The sequence below is a fragment of the Serinus canaria genome, chromosome 10 (genome assembly GCF_022539315.1).
Source record: "Serinus canaria isolate serCan28SL12 chromosome 10, serCan2020, whole genome shotgun sequence".
Lineage (NCBI taxonomy): Eukaryota > Metazoa > Chordata > Aves > Passeriformes > Fringillidae > Serinus > Serinus canaria.
Window position 1 is genome coordinate 19,460,351 of NC_066324.1, and position 16,039 is coordinate 19,476,389.

Genomic DNA, 16,039 nt, shown 5'->3' on the forward strand with positions numbered 1-16,039 from the left:
CCCTATTTTCATCTAGCATACCAAGTCCTAATAGAACTACAAGTAGTTGATAGGCTGAGCAGGGCTGTTCACATCTTCAAATGCAGCTTTGGCTAGCAGTACTTCTTAAATTCTGATGTATTTGTACCTAAAACTTCCATCTGACAGTCACCAGGAAAAAGGTAGCTTCCAGGGGTTTTTAGCAGACCTTCTTGTGCCATGCTATGTATGGAAGAGGAGCAGGAATTACTAATTTTAAATCACTCAGTCATTTTCTTGCCAATGCAAAATTATTATCCTCTAGTCTTAAATTTAGCCACCTTTTTAAGTATCTCAGGTACTGAGGCTTTCTGTCACTTCTCCTGGGAAATTCACATCACAGTAGTTCCTAACATCAGGAGGGTACCTGATACCCTTTCAAAAAATCTATAAAAGGAACATAAAAATTGCATCCACAACAAACACCCAAAACCTTCCTGTATGAGAAAATTCCCAGAAGACCTTAAGAGAAACAACTGCAGGGCTGAGGTTGATATTTCAGCACAGCCAGGATAGCACAAAACAAGGTGCAGGGAATAAGCAAATGAGTAAATGCCAAGCAGCAGAGCAGCCTGGAGAAGGTGATGGCACACTGCACCAGGGAGTGGCCATTGCTGCAGAAAACACTTCTCTCCCAAGCCTCCCCTATATTTTAGAAGCTTTTATTTTTGAATCAAAGAAAAGAACAATTTCAACATTTTTTCAGGCTTGCTCCTTCTCCCTCCAAATTCTGCTTCAGCTGGAGCACTTGCTGAGCTCAGCTGAATGTATAAATATATAAATGTATAAATAGATTCTACTGCCCTTTTTTGTTCACCAGAGACACAGATGCAGGAATATGCTACCGACTCAAAAGATTGTAGGGAAGGCTCACTGGAATGGAACAGCAACTCTGGGACCACTCTCTCTTGGCTGGAGGAGACTCCAGGTGACAGCAGCCATGAGGATGCCATCCTGTGTCCCTGGGTGTTCCCACGGCTCCAGCCCCTCTGGTGGAGAGCTCTGTGCAGGGACAGCCCCAGGGAGGCACACAGGGCCCTTCAGAGCCAGCACCAGCGGTGACAGCTGTGAGCTGGGCAAAGAGAGGGGCTGTGTCCTGTGAGGAGCCCCAGGGCAGGGGTGTGAGGAGCACTCTGAGCTCAGGGCTGGCAGGGACAGGGGCTGCTGCTGAGTGCCAGCAGGAGTGACTGAGCCAGGAGTGACTGAGCCAGGAGTGACTGGGCCAGGGCCTCCCTGCTCCTGGGCACAGCAGGGTCAGGGCTGGCCCTGGGAGCCCCCAGGCCAGAATGTGCCTGACAGCACCAAAACCAGCAGGACAGACACAGTGCAGCTCTCCTCTTTTTAGAAACAGCCAGGATGGGGTTTCTAGAAGCAGCTGGTGCTGGATACCACTGACAGAGCAAACAAACATGCAAACATTCCAGCTCAGGAAGTAAAAGTTCCCTCCAAGTGCTAACAACCAAAGGGCACCACCACTCCACAGGCTGCTGGTCCTTCCCAAAGCCCTGCAGCTGGCACAAACTCCCTCCCTCTTCCCAAGCCACAGCACAGCTCTCACTCAGCCCTTACCACAGGCCTTGGCAAGCCCATTCCAGGGCACACAGGGATGCACACACTCCAAGCTAAGGCTGCAAGAAGGATCACACAAGCTCAGACCAACCCCTTCAGTTAATATTCTGTCCCCAACCCTGGATCCCAAGGGAAGGGCACAACAACAGAGCAAGCTTATAAAGATATTTCTTCTAAATAATCTTCTAGCCATAGCAATCAGTAAGTCCACAGGATGCCACACCAGTAGCAGCTTTCTATGGAATAGCCTCCACTGTTTTCTTGTTTTCCTTATTGGAAGCCCTGAAATATTTTAGTATGCACTGAGTCAATAGGTAAAGCAATGTATGCCTGTTATCCCACTTTTTAAACTAAAAAAATTAAATCTGCATCACCATTTCCTAGTCTCTACCCATAAAAGAAATTATAAAAAGCTGATGACAAACCTCCAGCCATGTTTTCTTGGCAAAGGACACTTATACCCACATCCAGCAGGGGAGAGAGAGCGACAGGTTCTGAAGTTTAAAGTGCAGTATTTGCACTCTCAGTGGTGCACACATGGGAGGGGATGTACAGAAAGTGGGATTTTCAGCCAAATTACAGACTGAGATCACAGCTGCAGTGTTTGCTGGGGGTGTGCACAGCAGTGATGCCTCTCACACTGAGATGATTTTCAGCAGAGCCTGTGCCTTTAAGAGGAATCACCCTTGTGGCTGCAGGGTGCCTGGGAATTTCCATGCAGTGCCTTTGGGCAGCTCCTCAGCACAGCAACATGAAAGCAGAAAATGCTCCAGAGCCCAGTTCTGAGCTGCTCAGCTTCAGCCAAACCAGGGCCTCTGGGAACTCTGCTCTTCTGTAAAATAACTGATGCAAACTCACACTAGCTGGTTAAACTCTGCCTAGGCTGACAACAGCTATTTTTGTCATTTGCTCTGCTTGTCTCTTCTCATGGATATGATTTCCTACATTTTTCATCCCTTTTTTCCACTACCACCTCCCTGGGACCTCGGGAAGGGGTAGTTCCTTCAAGCCCATGTGTGCTCTGCTCTTCTCTGTGGTGCCTGAAATAGAAAATTTCACTGAGTGTGAGGTGAGGGCGTCTGTAATGAAATGCTAATTGCTGTTTCCTGTGGATAAAAATAGTGCATCTGTCACTTAATATACAAAATCCTCTGTGTTACTCCACACAAAGCAGGAATTTTTGAACTGAAGCTAAAAGTCAGGGTGGAAGGTCACATCCTTCCATGGTTGCTTATTCTCCATCCAAATGTTCTGAACCCACACAGAATTTATACACTAGCACTATGAACTTTCAGGACTCTGAAAATGGACCTAAACTTCTGCTTAGCCCCTGTTCAATTTGATCTAGGCAGGCTCTCTGGTGATGAAAACAGGCATTTTTGAGCAGTGCTGCTCTCTTTCTGAGAGATGTGAGGAAATTTAGTCCTATGTTAAAAGTACAGAATTTGTTTTGACTGTTTTAACCTTTGATTTGGATGGCACAGCTCATTCTGGAGCCACAAGGGGTCTAATTTGATGTCAGGTTTACAGGGAGGAGGAGGAACATGGAGATGTCTTCCTGTTGCTCCCCTGCCCCAGAAGAGTCTGGGGGGATGTGTGTGCTCCCAGTGCCCAGCCCTGCAGTGAGGACACAGCCCCCTTCCCCTGAGCTCAGGGCTGCTGCCACTCCTGACACACACCTGGACATGTCCAAGCAGCAGAAGGTGGAGGTGAACCCACCAGAGCACAACAGCAGCCCTGCACAGAGGCTGCTGCTGCCATGAAAGCCACAAAATCCCAGAGCTGTCCCTGAGCCCAGCCTGGTGCTCAGTGCAGCCTCTGAGCAGCTGACAGAACAACTCCTGAGGCTGCACATCACAGCCCAGCTGGGAGCTGGACACAAATCCTCCCAGCTGCACTCAGGGCTGCTGCCTTTCTGTTTATAGCTCCTCTGAGAACAAGAAAACATCCTGGCAAAATTCATTCTTCAGTGGTTTTGCCACCTGCCCACTAAAGAAGGTCAGACAGTCCTGTGTGCCTGGCCTGGGACTGGGCTGTGCCTCAGGGACCTCCCTGCTAAGAGAGCTCAACTCCACCCCTCCATTTCTGCTCTGCAGGGCAGCCCCAGCCCCAGCTGGGAATCCTTTGAGAGCAGATGATTTCAGATACATCTCCCACACTTTGCAACCCCCACTGGGCTTCACAGAAGGAATTGTTGGTAAAACCACTCTGGGTGTTCCCTGGGTGCCAGGAGGAAAGGCAGATGAGGAGGGTGGCCCCAGAGGGGACTGTCACTGCTGGGTCTCACAGCTCTGCTCTTGGCCCCCACTGCTGGGAGCTCCCTGTGGGGCTCATCTGGCCCAGACTCCTCTCAGTTTCAGAAAAGGTATTTTTGAAAATTGCAAGAACAACTGAACACTGTAGGTAGTACCAGTGTCAAAATAGAAACCTACCAGAAAGGAAGGTGGGGTTATTTCACACTGCTATTCACCAAGCAAAGGTAGCAAAGAAATAAAATGAAAAACCATCTGTGGTTTTCCTGTTAGAAGAACCTGGCTTACCTTCCTGTGTGCAAGATAGAAAGGGACTCTCTAAATGACTCAGTTCACCCAGTGTCTAAAGGCAAAGCACTGGGCAAAAAATGCCCAAACTATCAAACTTAAGGTTGAAAAACTTGAAACAAATAGTGTGTGCAAGAGTGCACTTGGTGAGAACTGCCAGTCACAGGGCTCTGGTGGTACACTCAGGTGAGACACAATTCTGCTTTTGGTGGCTGTGAAGCAGGTGAGAGTAATTCCTGATGGTCCCCGTGGCACAGAGGACTGCCCAGCCCGGCTCAGCGTTTCAGCCCAAACAAGGTCCACAAACAGAGAGGGAAAGCGTAAAAGCACAAAAAGCCAAAGCAAGAGCCTTGGAAGAGCCCTGCAGCCACTAGATGGCAAACCCCTCCCCGAGGCTGCTGCGCGGGCTCTGCCCCTGCCTCCTCCTCCTGTCCGGCACTCCTGCTTCCTCCTGAATTAATTTTGACAAATCCAATCTTTAAATGTACAACAGGGGGTCGTTTAACAAACACACAGAGTGAATTTGTGTGCAGCCTTGTGAGGGTGCCCAAAGGGAAGGCTGGAGCTCTGTCTTTAGCCAGAGTGGTTTAACAGTCTTCCAGAATGCATGGGAAAACCTCAGAAGTGAATAACTTAAAAAAAAAAAAAAAATCAGATTTTCAGTGGTGCTTGAATTTTTTTCAACTCTAGGATTTCTAATTTAGCCACAGGACAAACCCCCAAAAAATCAATTACCACCAGAATACTGAGCAGCAGCATCTACTGAGGGTGAAACACTTTCAGTGTCCAGGAGAGTAAGATGTCCTCACATCCACACCAGCACAGACAGAATTTAAACTCATTCATATATCAGCTGCAGGAGTCACTTCCTTTAGACCCTGTGAGCCACTGAAATATTTCACTGATATAATCAGAACATCCAGGAGCAAATCTATAGCACTGCTGCTGCAGCCCAGCAGTCATAAAGGGAGTCCTGATGGACCCACAGGTCAAACTTTGATTGATTTCTTCTCTCCCAAGTGTATCATTTGGCATGATGACATATTTGCTGGCCCTTTAAGCCCTGCAAGGATGTAATGATCCAATTAACTGATTTGAGAAAATTATTATAAAAATAAGGAAGGAAATGGCTTAAGTCTATTTCAACCTACTTGCACCAGTCAGCAGCCATGGAATTGGCTGGGCAAATCCTTCATACAAGAAGAAAAGGCCAGAGATTTCTGGAAAGGCCATTAAGGACCATGCAGAGGAGAAATGGATCCCTCTCTGGGTCACAGCCAGGTGCATTATTACAGCAGAGCCCACCTGGCCTTACAGAGAGCCAGCAGAAGGAGAACAGCTCCAGGGGTGCCTTGTGGCCATGAACTCTGGGAGCTCAGGGGCCTGGAAACCAAAAAAGCAGCAAATTGCTTTTGTCCTTGGGATAAACTGAGAAAGTGCTGTTTTTCATTATCCACTACAGCAATTTTGTAAGTTTTTGCATAACTTGGATCACCAACAACAGGGGGAAGAAAAAATCTCTGAGAAAGAGAAATCAACATAGAATGCAAACAGTATGTCCAGTTTGCAACTGCCCTCTGTATTTTTTAATTCCAGTATTGAACTGTTTCAGGCATGAAGTTGTTAGTACATTCCCCACCTCCTATTGGAAATTACTGACTGGAAGAGAAAATTTTATTCCTTGTATATATTTATTTTTTCAAAATAATCCATGAGAAAATAATCCATTAGTTATCTCTGCTGCTGATATTCAGCTTGTCTTTTAATGTCAAGCTTTTAATTAGCTGTAACTAATTCTGCTTGTTTCCTTTGTGGCGTGAAAATTTAGTTCCCATCAAAATTTCACACCAGACTAACTTTTTACACAACAAACTTCAAATGTATAAGCATTGTTAGGAAACCATTTAAAAATACTCTATCTAGAATGTTCTTCCTGGCTTATCTCAGGGGATTCACCACAATCTAATTGAAAGGTGATAAGAAATCGAGCAGCTCTTTTCTGTCTGAAACTCTTCCTTATATTTCTACAAACTGATTTGTAGAATCTACAAATCTATGGGTTTCCAGGCAGTTTTTGCTGAGGATGGGCCCAAACTTTCCCCTCATTTGTGCATTTTTCTTATGCCTGGCAAGGCAACCTCCCTGCTGGGAGAATGTCTGATCAGCAAACAGATGTCCAGGCACAATTAACACAGGGCAATTAGGATCCTTCCTTGCCTCCTGGGGCTCCCAGAACGGCCCAGCAGATGCAGATTTCCCTGCCCAGCTGTGGGTGCACGGGGCTGGGAGGTGAGAGCAGCCTTTCCTGGGCTCTCCAGGTACAGAGATTTGGGAGATTTGGGGCTCTTCATTCACCAGCTCTTCCCTGGGCTCTGCCTGGGGCACAGCAGGGCTCCGTGGAGAGCCCAGCACTGATTCCTTCCAGGAACGACTCACTCTGGGCCTTGAAGAGATTATTTCCAGATCTGAAAAGCTTCCAGGTCACACCCCAGCCTGGCTGCTGTGTATGCAAGGGCCCTGCCAGCCTGCACATTCAGAGCTGGAGGAATCTATCAAGTGGGAAATGCCTTTCACACGCCCCGTGTCCTCTCATCACATCTCTGCCGGTATCTCCGGTGCCTACTAGCGCTGGATCTGCCCTGGCCACATGCAGGACATCCGAGTGTGGCTGCCCCTCGTGTCCCTGTCCCGGAGCCGTGTGGCTGCGTCCCGCAGCTCCGCGCTGAGAGGGCCCGGCACTGGCGGCCTGGTGCGCTGCTCGCACCGAGATGGGGATGCGGCAGGAACGGGGCAAGAACGGGGCAGGAGCGGGGCAGGAACGGGGCTGTGTGCGGGGCAAGAACGGGGCAGGAGCGGAGCAGGAACGGGGCTGTGTGCGGGGCAGGAACGGGGCTGAGTGCGGGGCAGGAACGGGGCAGGAGCGGGGCAGGAACGGAGCAGGAACGGGGCTGTGTGCGGGACAGGAACGGGGCTGTGTGCTGGGCAGGAACGGAGCAAGAACGGGGCAGGAACGGGGCTGTGTGCGGGACAGGAACGGGGCAGGAACGGAGCAGGAACGGGGCTGTGTGCGGGGCAGGAACGGAGCAGAAACGGGGCAGGAACGGGGCTGTGTGCGGGGCAGGAACGGGGCTGTGTGCGGGGCAGGAACGGAGCAGAAACGGAGCAGGAACGGGGCTGTGTGCGGGACAGGAACGGGGCAGGAGCGGGGCTGTGTGCGGGACAGGAACGGGGCTGTGTGCGGGGCAGGAGCGGGGCAGGAACGGAGCAGGAGCGGGGCAGGAACGGGGCAGGAGCGGGGCAGGAACGGGGCAGGAGCGGGGCTGTGTGCGGGGCAGGAGCGGGGCTGTGTGCGGGACAGGAGCGGGGCAGGAACGGAGCAGGAACGGGGCAGGAGCGGGGCAGGAACGGGGCTGTGTGCGGGGCTGTGTGCGGGGCAGGAGCGGCGCCCCACGGGGATGGATGGGAAGCCGGAGCGGGGCACAGGGGATGGATGGGAAGCAGGAGCGGGACACGGGGCATGGATGGGAAGCAGGAGCGGGACACGGGGCATGGATGGGAAGCAGGAGCGGGGCACAGGGGATGGATGGGAAGCAGGAGCGGGGCCGCACGGGGGTGCTCGGCAGACGCGGTGCGGGCGCTGCTGCGGCGCAGGACCAGGCACGGAGGACGGGAATGGGGCCGCACGCAGCGCTCCACCCTTCAGGTTACTTCACCCTTCAGGTTTCGCTCCACCCTTCAGGCTACTGCTCCAAAAACCCCCATCACCCCCGGCCGCCGGCGCTTCATTCGTATTCGCAGGTACTGCGAGGAGCAAAGAGAGGCAGGGCTGTAACCATCCACGGCCACAAACAGAGTGAGCCAGAAACGGGGTGCACAGAAGGAGTGCTGCAATTCCCTGCTTCGTGGAGCATTTTACTGCGTTTCCTGATGGTCGCAGATCGATGCTATTGTGCTTGTTAGCATGGTCAGCTTTTATTATGAGGCCGTTAAGGGTTTTATCTCTATGTGGATCTTTGAGGTTCTGAGGGGAAGTTTTTTCCCTGGATTCCCAACCCACCCTTAGAAGCCAATACTAATAAAGTGTCTTGTTTCTGCCCCACAGTACACTGAAGGAAGCGTTTGAGATGCTCAAGCAACGTAAGTGTGTCCCTGTTCCCTTCTGACCTGGGAGACACAGGCACCCAATGTGTCCATCCTGTTCCCCACACCATTCCCAGCTTTTCTTTCACAGCCTGTGGTGCAAAGAGAGGAGAAAAAGGGTGCCTACTCAGTCTGGTGGCAAAGAAAATGGCTTGTTCTTCAAGTACATTTTATCTGGATCAAATCACAAGTTATGAACTCTGTCCCCTCTTCTGCAAACCACTGACACCAAACCAGCTTCCTAAATGTGCCCAAGCTCAATGAAACCCTTTCACACACACAAAATGCAGCACCAGGAGAGCCAATAGGACACTGTACCTGGTCACTGGCACCTGCTGTTTACACCAAAACTCCCTTGTGAAAAGCAGCTGCTGGACTGAGATATTTTTAGGGCCTGGGTGGGGGAGTTCAGCAATCCTGGAAAATGCAGGGATCCATTTCAGAGGCTGACAAGTGCAGAGCAGTGCCCAGCCATTTCAAACAGCACCAGCCAGGTGCTCTGAAATTCAATCCATCTTGGCTGATCCTTGGAAATTCTCAGCATGCAGCCTCACCTAATGACTGGCACTGCTGGCAGCAGCTCCCAAGAGCAGGGACAGCCCAGCAGCACAGCCAGGGCAAAGCACACCCAGGGATGATGGAGGCCAGAGCTCCTTCCCTCCCTCTGCACAACTCCTGGCCCTCAGTCCCAAAGAAGGGGGGTGTGGGGTAAATGGGGCCATGAGGACACACACTCACTCTGTTCTTGAGCCCTCAGCAATGTCAGGATGTGCAGAAACACAAAAACCTTTTTTGAGGCTGCCCTGCTTGTGACAACTCCTAAGGCAGTCACATCACAGAAACATCTCCTAAAAAAATGTGACTTTACCTTTAAAGACCTTCCCACTGACTGAATATGAATTCTGATTTGCTTTAGAAATTGAAAGTGTTGGAAACTCTCATATCCAGCTGGCAGTAATGCTGAAGGAAGAGCTGAAAGGAATAGAGGAGTTCCGAGAAAGGCAGAAGGAGCAAAGAAAAAAGGTGAGAAACTGGAGAAATGTTGAAAGAGATGGGGTCAGTGGGCTGTGCTGATGACCTGTCTCCAGCCACAGGCTGGGAGTTGTGCAAAAGATATAAAACATTACCAGCATGGCCTGCTCCCTCTATAGACAACTGTGGAACAAAAATCTCTTTCTGATCCCAGCTGGAAATAAAGGAGTGCTCTGAACTCAGGAGCCAGAGGCTTTAGCCCCTTTTACTCTCTCTGGTGTAACTACAGGTGCTGTTGTTATTATTGCTGTAAGAACTTTATCCTTCCTTTTCTCTTTTTTGTACCCTTGCTAATGTTTTTCTTTGATATGACCCTGCACAACCTCCAACACTAAATAAAGGGCTATCACAAACATTTAAAACATGAAAGCAAATTAATGTCATGCTGGATGCAACAGCAATATTTGCTGGATGCAACAGCAAATACATGGAATAAGTAGTATCTAGTTGGTGTTGTATAATAAAAAAATTAAGTATATTTAAGGCCATTTCATCCCCTTTGACCTCATCAAGCCCTGAGTCTATTGAAAATTAGCTCTCAATAGAGAGAGCAGTGACAACTCTCACACCTTCTCTGGGTCTGTGGGGCTGAAGACAGAGACAGGACCATCCCTTCACTCTGACAGCATTGACTGATGGAGGAGTAAAATAAATAATCCTTTCTTTGCTAATTTTAAAGAGGTGAAAATGCATAAAACCAGTACCCAGTGCCACAAAAATCGTGTGTCTACAAGCCCCTGACACACAGGAACCTGGAATAGCAAAGAATTCTGAATTATGAAAGTGGGCAAAACCAGGGCTGCCACTGAGATTTGAGGTTGGCAGTGATCTGATGAAGCAAGTGAGGCATTAAAAGGCAGACAGTGGGCACCAGATCCATCAGTGTTTGTCCCCCATTCCCTTTGCCCCTGGGATGTGCACAGAGGCTCCCTCCTGCTGGGAACTGTTAGCCTGTAAGTCAACTGGGAACTGTTAGAGGGGCCTGGGGAAAAAAAAAAAAAAGGAAAAAACTGCTTTGGAGTCGTGGACCAGCTTTTTTCTCTGTCCAGCATGTGAGGAAGCCAGCATTAGACATGCTGGGTGGTGTCAGCAGTTCTGGTAACCTCCCAAAACGCTGTGATTTGTGCTGTACTGTCTCAGAACTGTGCCCAGGGTGAAACAAGCATCTGGGTAGCCCTGGAGAGAGTTTTGCCTGAGCAGAGTGTAAAGATTAAAGGACCAAAAGTCCCCCTGAAGAAAGGCATCCCCTGCCAGTAGGAGCAGATCTCATTGTCACATAGAGCTGGGCATCTCCCAGCTCAAACCATGGAAGAGAACCCAGCTCTGTCCTTCCAACACTGCCCAGATGGCTCCAGCATGGACATCAAATCCCACTGAGCATAAAGGTGCCAGGGGCAGTGGAATGTACAAGAGACAGGAATGGTTTGGCTCTAAAATGGACAACTACCTGTGCTCCTGTGGGTGAGACAGTGGCTTGGGCTGCAGAGGTGTGGATCAAGCTCTGGCAGCAGCAAAGGAGCCCTGCTGGCAGAGCCCCCTGTGACTGGCTGCTGCAGCATTTCATCTCCTCAAGGAAACAAAGAAAAAGCAAGGAAGAAAACTAAGAGCTACATCCTCTCTGCTATTAATGGAAACACTGAGGCAGAATTATCTGGGATTATTTTTTTTTACCTGGAACTTTGATGCTCTGTTTCACTTAGAAACCTGTCATTTATAAAAGCAGAGTGAAGTAATTTTGCCCACAGAGAGGTAGCTTAGAGAGAGGCCCTGACTATGGTTGTCCTAATCCTGCTGCTGGAAAGGGGAGGAAAAGTCCAAAGCAAGAAATGCTGACCTGTGTGTGTTTCTTACAGTACGAGTCTGCAATGGAGAGGGTGCAGAAGAGCAAACTGTCCCACTATAAGAAAACCATGGAGGTAAGCAGGGAGGGCTTGGGCAGCTTTCCAGTAAAATCTGGATCACATGTACCTCCATCTAAAGAAAGGTCAAAGCTGTGTGAGTGTGCAAGAGTGTGTGAGGGAGGGAAGATGTCATTCCTGCCGTGGGAGGAAGCTGATCTGCCCTGCTGCACCCACTGAAAAGTCTCCAGAAGGTTAATGCAGGATGAATGGTGCCCCAGGTCAAACAGGATTTCATTCTCCCTAGGCAAGGGTGCTTAGAGGAGTGAATGTAATTTTCCAGTGTGTGTAAGTACAGTTTTAAGAACATTGAGGGAATCTTGTAGGCAGGAGGAATCTTCTCCATCTGGAAAGCTTGCAGGTACAGAAACTACAGGCAGCTGGGTTTGGTTTCCATTGGGCAACTGCCTCTAAAGGAAAGTAGCTGCAGACCTGTCAGTGCTGCAGCTGGAAGTGTACTAATGACTTTGTTTTGAAAAGTGGTGGTTCTAAGGGCATCTCTAAGATACAGAGATGTTTTTGTGCAAATAAAGATTTCTCCTGCTTCTGAGAACTACCCCAAGACTGTTGCCTATGGGGTGCTGGCTGTGCCTCACAGCTTGGAGCAATGGCCAAGGCAACACCTGACAACCCAGCCCAGGGCCACCCTGGGAACGTGGGCTCCCAAATTCTCCCCTCCTTGGCTCCTGGGCAGGTGCCTGGTGCACCAGTGGTGGTAGAGCAGCCTGTGCATCCCTGACCCCTGCAGGGAGTTGCAGTTGTACAAAGCAAACAATTTCAGGGCTGCAGGCAAAGGATTCAGTTTGTGCTGTCAGCCCCTGTGCCAATGTCTCAGTTCTGTTTTCCTGCCTCCTCACGGTGCCATTGGGATTGTTTTCCATTGCCCACCCTGGGCACCGATTTGCTGCCCCAGACTGCAGAGGAGGAAGTGGCAGGAACACCTCTGGGGGAATCCAGGCCTGCTGCCCCAGGCAGACCCTGATGTCTGATCTCTTTGGCCCAGTCCAAGAGGAGCTACGAGCAGAAGTGCCGGGAGGCGGACGAGGCCGAGCAGTCCTTGGAACGCACCAGCGCTGCGGGCAACCCCAGGCAAACAGAGAAGGTACCTGACAGGACACAGCTTCCAGGGGAAATGGGGGTTTACCCTCTCAGCTGCAAGAGAATACAACTAATCCATTCTACAGGATGCCAGGGGCTTTGTTTTGAAATTAACCCCAAAGAATCCTCTGGGAAGGGACTAAGTTATCTAATTAATTTATGCCAGGCTGTGATCCAATTGCTCTGTGAATCCTGAAAGGAAACTGAATGGGATTTTGCTCTGAAATTACTCATTACAAAAAAGAAACAAGTCAAAAATATGTCATGCAGTTAGTTTTGCCTTTTGGTCTCTTACACTTAGTAGGCGTAGCACCTTACATTAAAATGCATCTTTTCCCTCAACATTTTCCTCCTCATGGTGAGTTTAATTTCAACTAAATTTACAGACTCAAAAATAAATCGTTGGAAATTAAGGCACTGCAGTCCTTCATTGCATCGTCTTGATACTTGCAGCTGACAATTCACTAACTTTTAATGGGAACATTTTACAGCGAAACAGATGGAGAAAACAAAATAAATGAACTCCCTTTGGCTCGATAAAAATCAGTGCAGTGTAAGCAAAAAGGATCAAAAATCATCTCAGGGAGGGGGGGGTGGTGGTGTGGAGACTCTAAAAACAGCACCAGAACTTTACATTTGATTTCCAGCATTCCCTAATCTTTGCTAAGCAAACCCCTGCAGCTTAGCTGCAAAGAGGGGATGGAATCCTGGCCCTTCCAAAACAACACCAAACATTTCACAGCTCCAATGGCAGCTAAACCTGACCCAGCTCCTTCCATGCAGAAGGATCCCAGGGTGCTCCCTGAACGTGCCAGCACGTTGGGAATGCACAGAGGCAGCTCAAGCTGTTTCATTCTGCTCAGCATTTGCAAAGGGTTTGGGCCAGGAAGCAAATAAGAATGAAACTTCTACTCCCAGCTCACTCCACATTTCCCAGCCAGCTGTGATGAGGAATATGATCACAAGAGCCCCCACCTGAGCCTTGTCTTCAAGGGCAGGGGGAAGAGGGCATGACACTGATGTCTAGAGCAGGGCATGACTGTGCTGTCACCCCATCTGTGCAGAAGGACCTGAGAGTACAGACCTGCCACTGATGGCTGTTTTCTCATTTGCTAAAAGCTGCAGGTTTTTAAAACAGAGAGCTTCTGCTTAAAGTGAATTTCGCTTTGAGGCTTCTGAGTTGTTATGGGAAATAACCTGGCATTTGCAAAGTATTTTAAAAGCTGTGTGCTTTTCATCTGAGTATTACATGAGGAGCTTAAAAGATGAAGAATTTTAACTGCCATTTATTTCTGCTTATAAATATCTATTAGAGAAGCACATCAAACAATTAGGAAAAAAACAGCTCAGCCAGCAGGCACAGCTTCAGGCTGGATCACACTGGCTCTGAGCTCCTCTGGCAGGGATGTCTGAATGGAAAGCTTTCCCTTGAAGTCATTGCACCTGTGGCTGCACCTGGGAAATTCTGGTCCCTCCTCCATTCAGCAGAACTGTGCATGAAGGGGGGACAGCCAGGAAGTTCTTGTAAGTTAGAGCCTTTCCCCTGGAGGGGAAAAGAGAGCAGGCAGCACAAAAAACTGGGGCAGAAGCAAAAATAAGTCAAAGTTAATTTGGGGTGTTTCTTTTCCTGTTTCAGAGCCAGAACAAAGCCAAGCAATGCAGAGATGCAGCAAATGAAGCAGGTGATGCTGTTTGCAGCTGAACTATGAGTCTTCTCAGCAAGGATCTACCAGCACAGGATTTTGATAGAACACATCCAAATCACCCAGGCTGTCAGGGCTCCCAGAGTCACCTACCCAAATATTAATGAAGAAGCCTCTAAAGAGCAGCAACCTGACAGTCACTGGCATTCTCTCCCAGTGTCCTGCCAGTGTCCTGCTTGCATTAAAGAATTTACAGAAATCTTCCTTTAGGGACGTCACGCAGGGAAGAAAAGCTCTCCTTGAAGCAAGTTTGAAGGCACAGTAGAGCTCAAGTTGCCCTGAGACAGCCCAAATCCCATCCCCCATCCCCATGGGCAGGAGCACAGGAGTGATCTCCAGCCACAAACATGTGCATGCCCAGCAGGACAGGCCAGCACACCTGGGCTGGCTCAGGAGCTCAGGCCTGTGCCTCCCTCCCCATGGAACAGCTTCCACCACATCACATGGCTCAGCTGGCTGCCTTGGAATGGAGAGAGCCTGAGGATGCTAGGTGCCCAAGCATGATCCAGGCTCTTCAGCTCTGAATTGTGTTATCCCTACCATAAAGTTATGACTGAGCTCCAAACCACACAGAGAGAGCCCTTACTCTAGTACATAGCTACAAAGAAAAACCCAATAATTATTGTGCCCCACCAGTGCCAAGCTCACATTTCTTGTGATACTCAAGCAAACCACAGGCCTGAAGTATTGGAAACCACAGGAGAGGCCCAATAGGAGGAAGGAGAGAAAGGCTGTAGCACCTTTCCCCTGACTGCTGGCTTTGTGTTCTGTGTCTGTGCTTACAGAGAACCTTTACAAGCAGAACATCGAGCAGCTGGATAAGGTCAGGACAGAGTGGGAGCAGGAACATATCAAAACCTGTGAGGTAAACATTGACTTCTGCAGAGATGTTTGCACACTCTTTCTTTATCCCACTGGAAGATTTCAGTCCAAGGCCTGAAATGCCATCCCAAGGGTTTTGCTGTTTGCTTTGTGTGGAGTCTCAACAGATGTCTTTGCCAAATTACTGCAAAAACTAGAGCTTATTTAGACATAGCTGCTCCTGTAGCCCTGACATTCTCCTTGCTTGGCCAGCACAGCTATGTAAAAATAAAGGAGGGGAATAAGTGCAAAGGTGGGAGAGGGGGAGCAATATGAACTGGTACATGCCCCAGTCACTCTCTAGGTTTCATAGCACTTTAAATTCACCTGCAAGAACATTTGTCCTCTAAAATGAAATAATCTTTCAGTTGAAAGGCAGTGGTAGAGAAGTCTCTGTCTCCATTTTACTGAGGATGAACAAGGAGATTTGCACTTGGCTATTGAGTTTTGCACAATTTACAGGAACTTGTTGGCATCCAAATCAGCCACTCATTTGATCACAGTATCCTTCAAGTACATTGGCCCATCTGCTGAAGTCTGATTTTGCTATATTTACTTGTTGCAGGCTTTATTTCCACATAACATAAAATGCCAGGAGGATACATTTCCAGCTCTCTGCTTCCTCCTAAATATTCCCTGAGAGGACTGAAAAGCCCCACAACTGGCACAGACAGTTCCACAGATATTATGCCAAGCCTTAGTCTTCCAAAGATGCATATTTTCTCTCTTCTTGAAAAGCCAACAAACCAGTGAAGCATTCCACAGCCTCACACTCTTTTTTGTCCCATATAACTAAATCCTGGCCAGCCCACAGAGCTTGTGACCTGTCCACTGCTTAATCCAAACAGCCATTCAAAGAGCAAGGGCATCTTTAGTGCCTTCTTTTAAAAGTGCTTGGAGAGAGAAGAACTGATACTCTTTGGGGTTTTATTTTAACTAGCAATTAGTGCAAAAAGCAGCTTAAAATCCTACACTTGTGGCTGCATGGGGGGAATCTGGAAGTGCTGGGGTTGCTTGGGTCTGTAACTGAGTGCTGGACAACCACAACCTGAAAATGCTGGCTGGCAAGTGGCAGCTCTGGGGTGGCCTTTGTCACAGGGGCTGTGCCACGTTGTCCTGGACCACCCTGGTTCTCCAGCAGCACCAGGGAAGTGTCAAACACAGCACCCAGCTGTGCTTT

At 49.1% G+C, this 16,039-nt stretch overlaps 1 protein-coding gene across 4 annotated transcripts in view; it reads left to right on the plus strand.

Annotated features, from left to right (window-relative positions):
• PSTPIP1 (proline-serine-threonine phosphatase interacting protein 1) overlaps positions 1-16,039 on the plus strand; it is a 57,947-nt gene that overhangs the window by 30,240 nt on the left and 11,668 nt on the right. For all 4 annotated transcript variants that reach the window (XM_050978335.1, XM_018923264.3, XM_018923263.3 and 1 more), the window contains 6 exons: positions 8,230-8,264; positions 9,184-9,290; positions 11,153-11,215; positions 12,201-12,299; positions 13,932-13,977; positions 14,784-14,863. In XM_050978335.1, the coding sequence (XP_050834292.1) occupies positions 8,230-8,264; positions 9,184-9,290; positions 11,153-11,215; positions 12,201-12,299; positions 13,932-13,977; positions 14,784-14,863 (430 nt within the window). The remainder of the gene's footprint in view (positions 1-8,229; positions 8,265-9,183; positions 9,291-11,152; positions 11,216-12,200; positions 12,300-13,931; positions 13,978-14,783; positions 14,864-16,039) is intronic.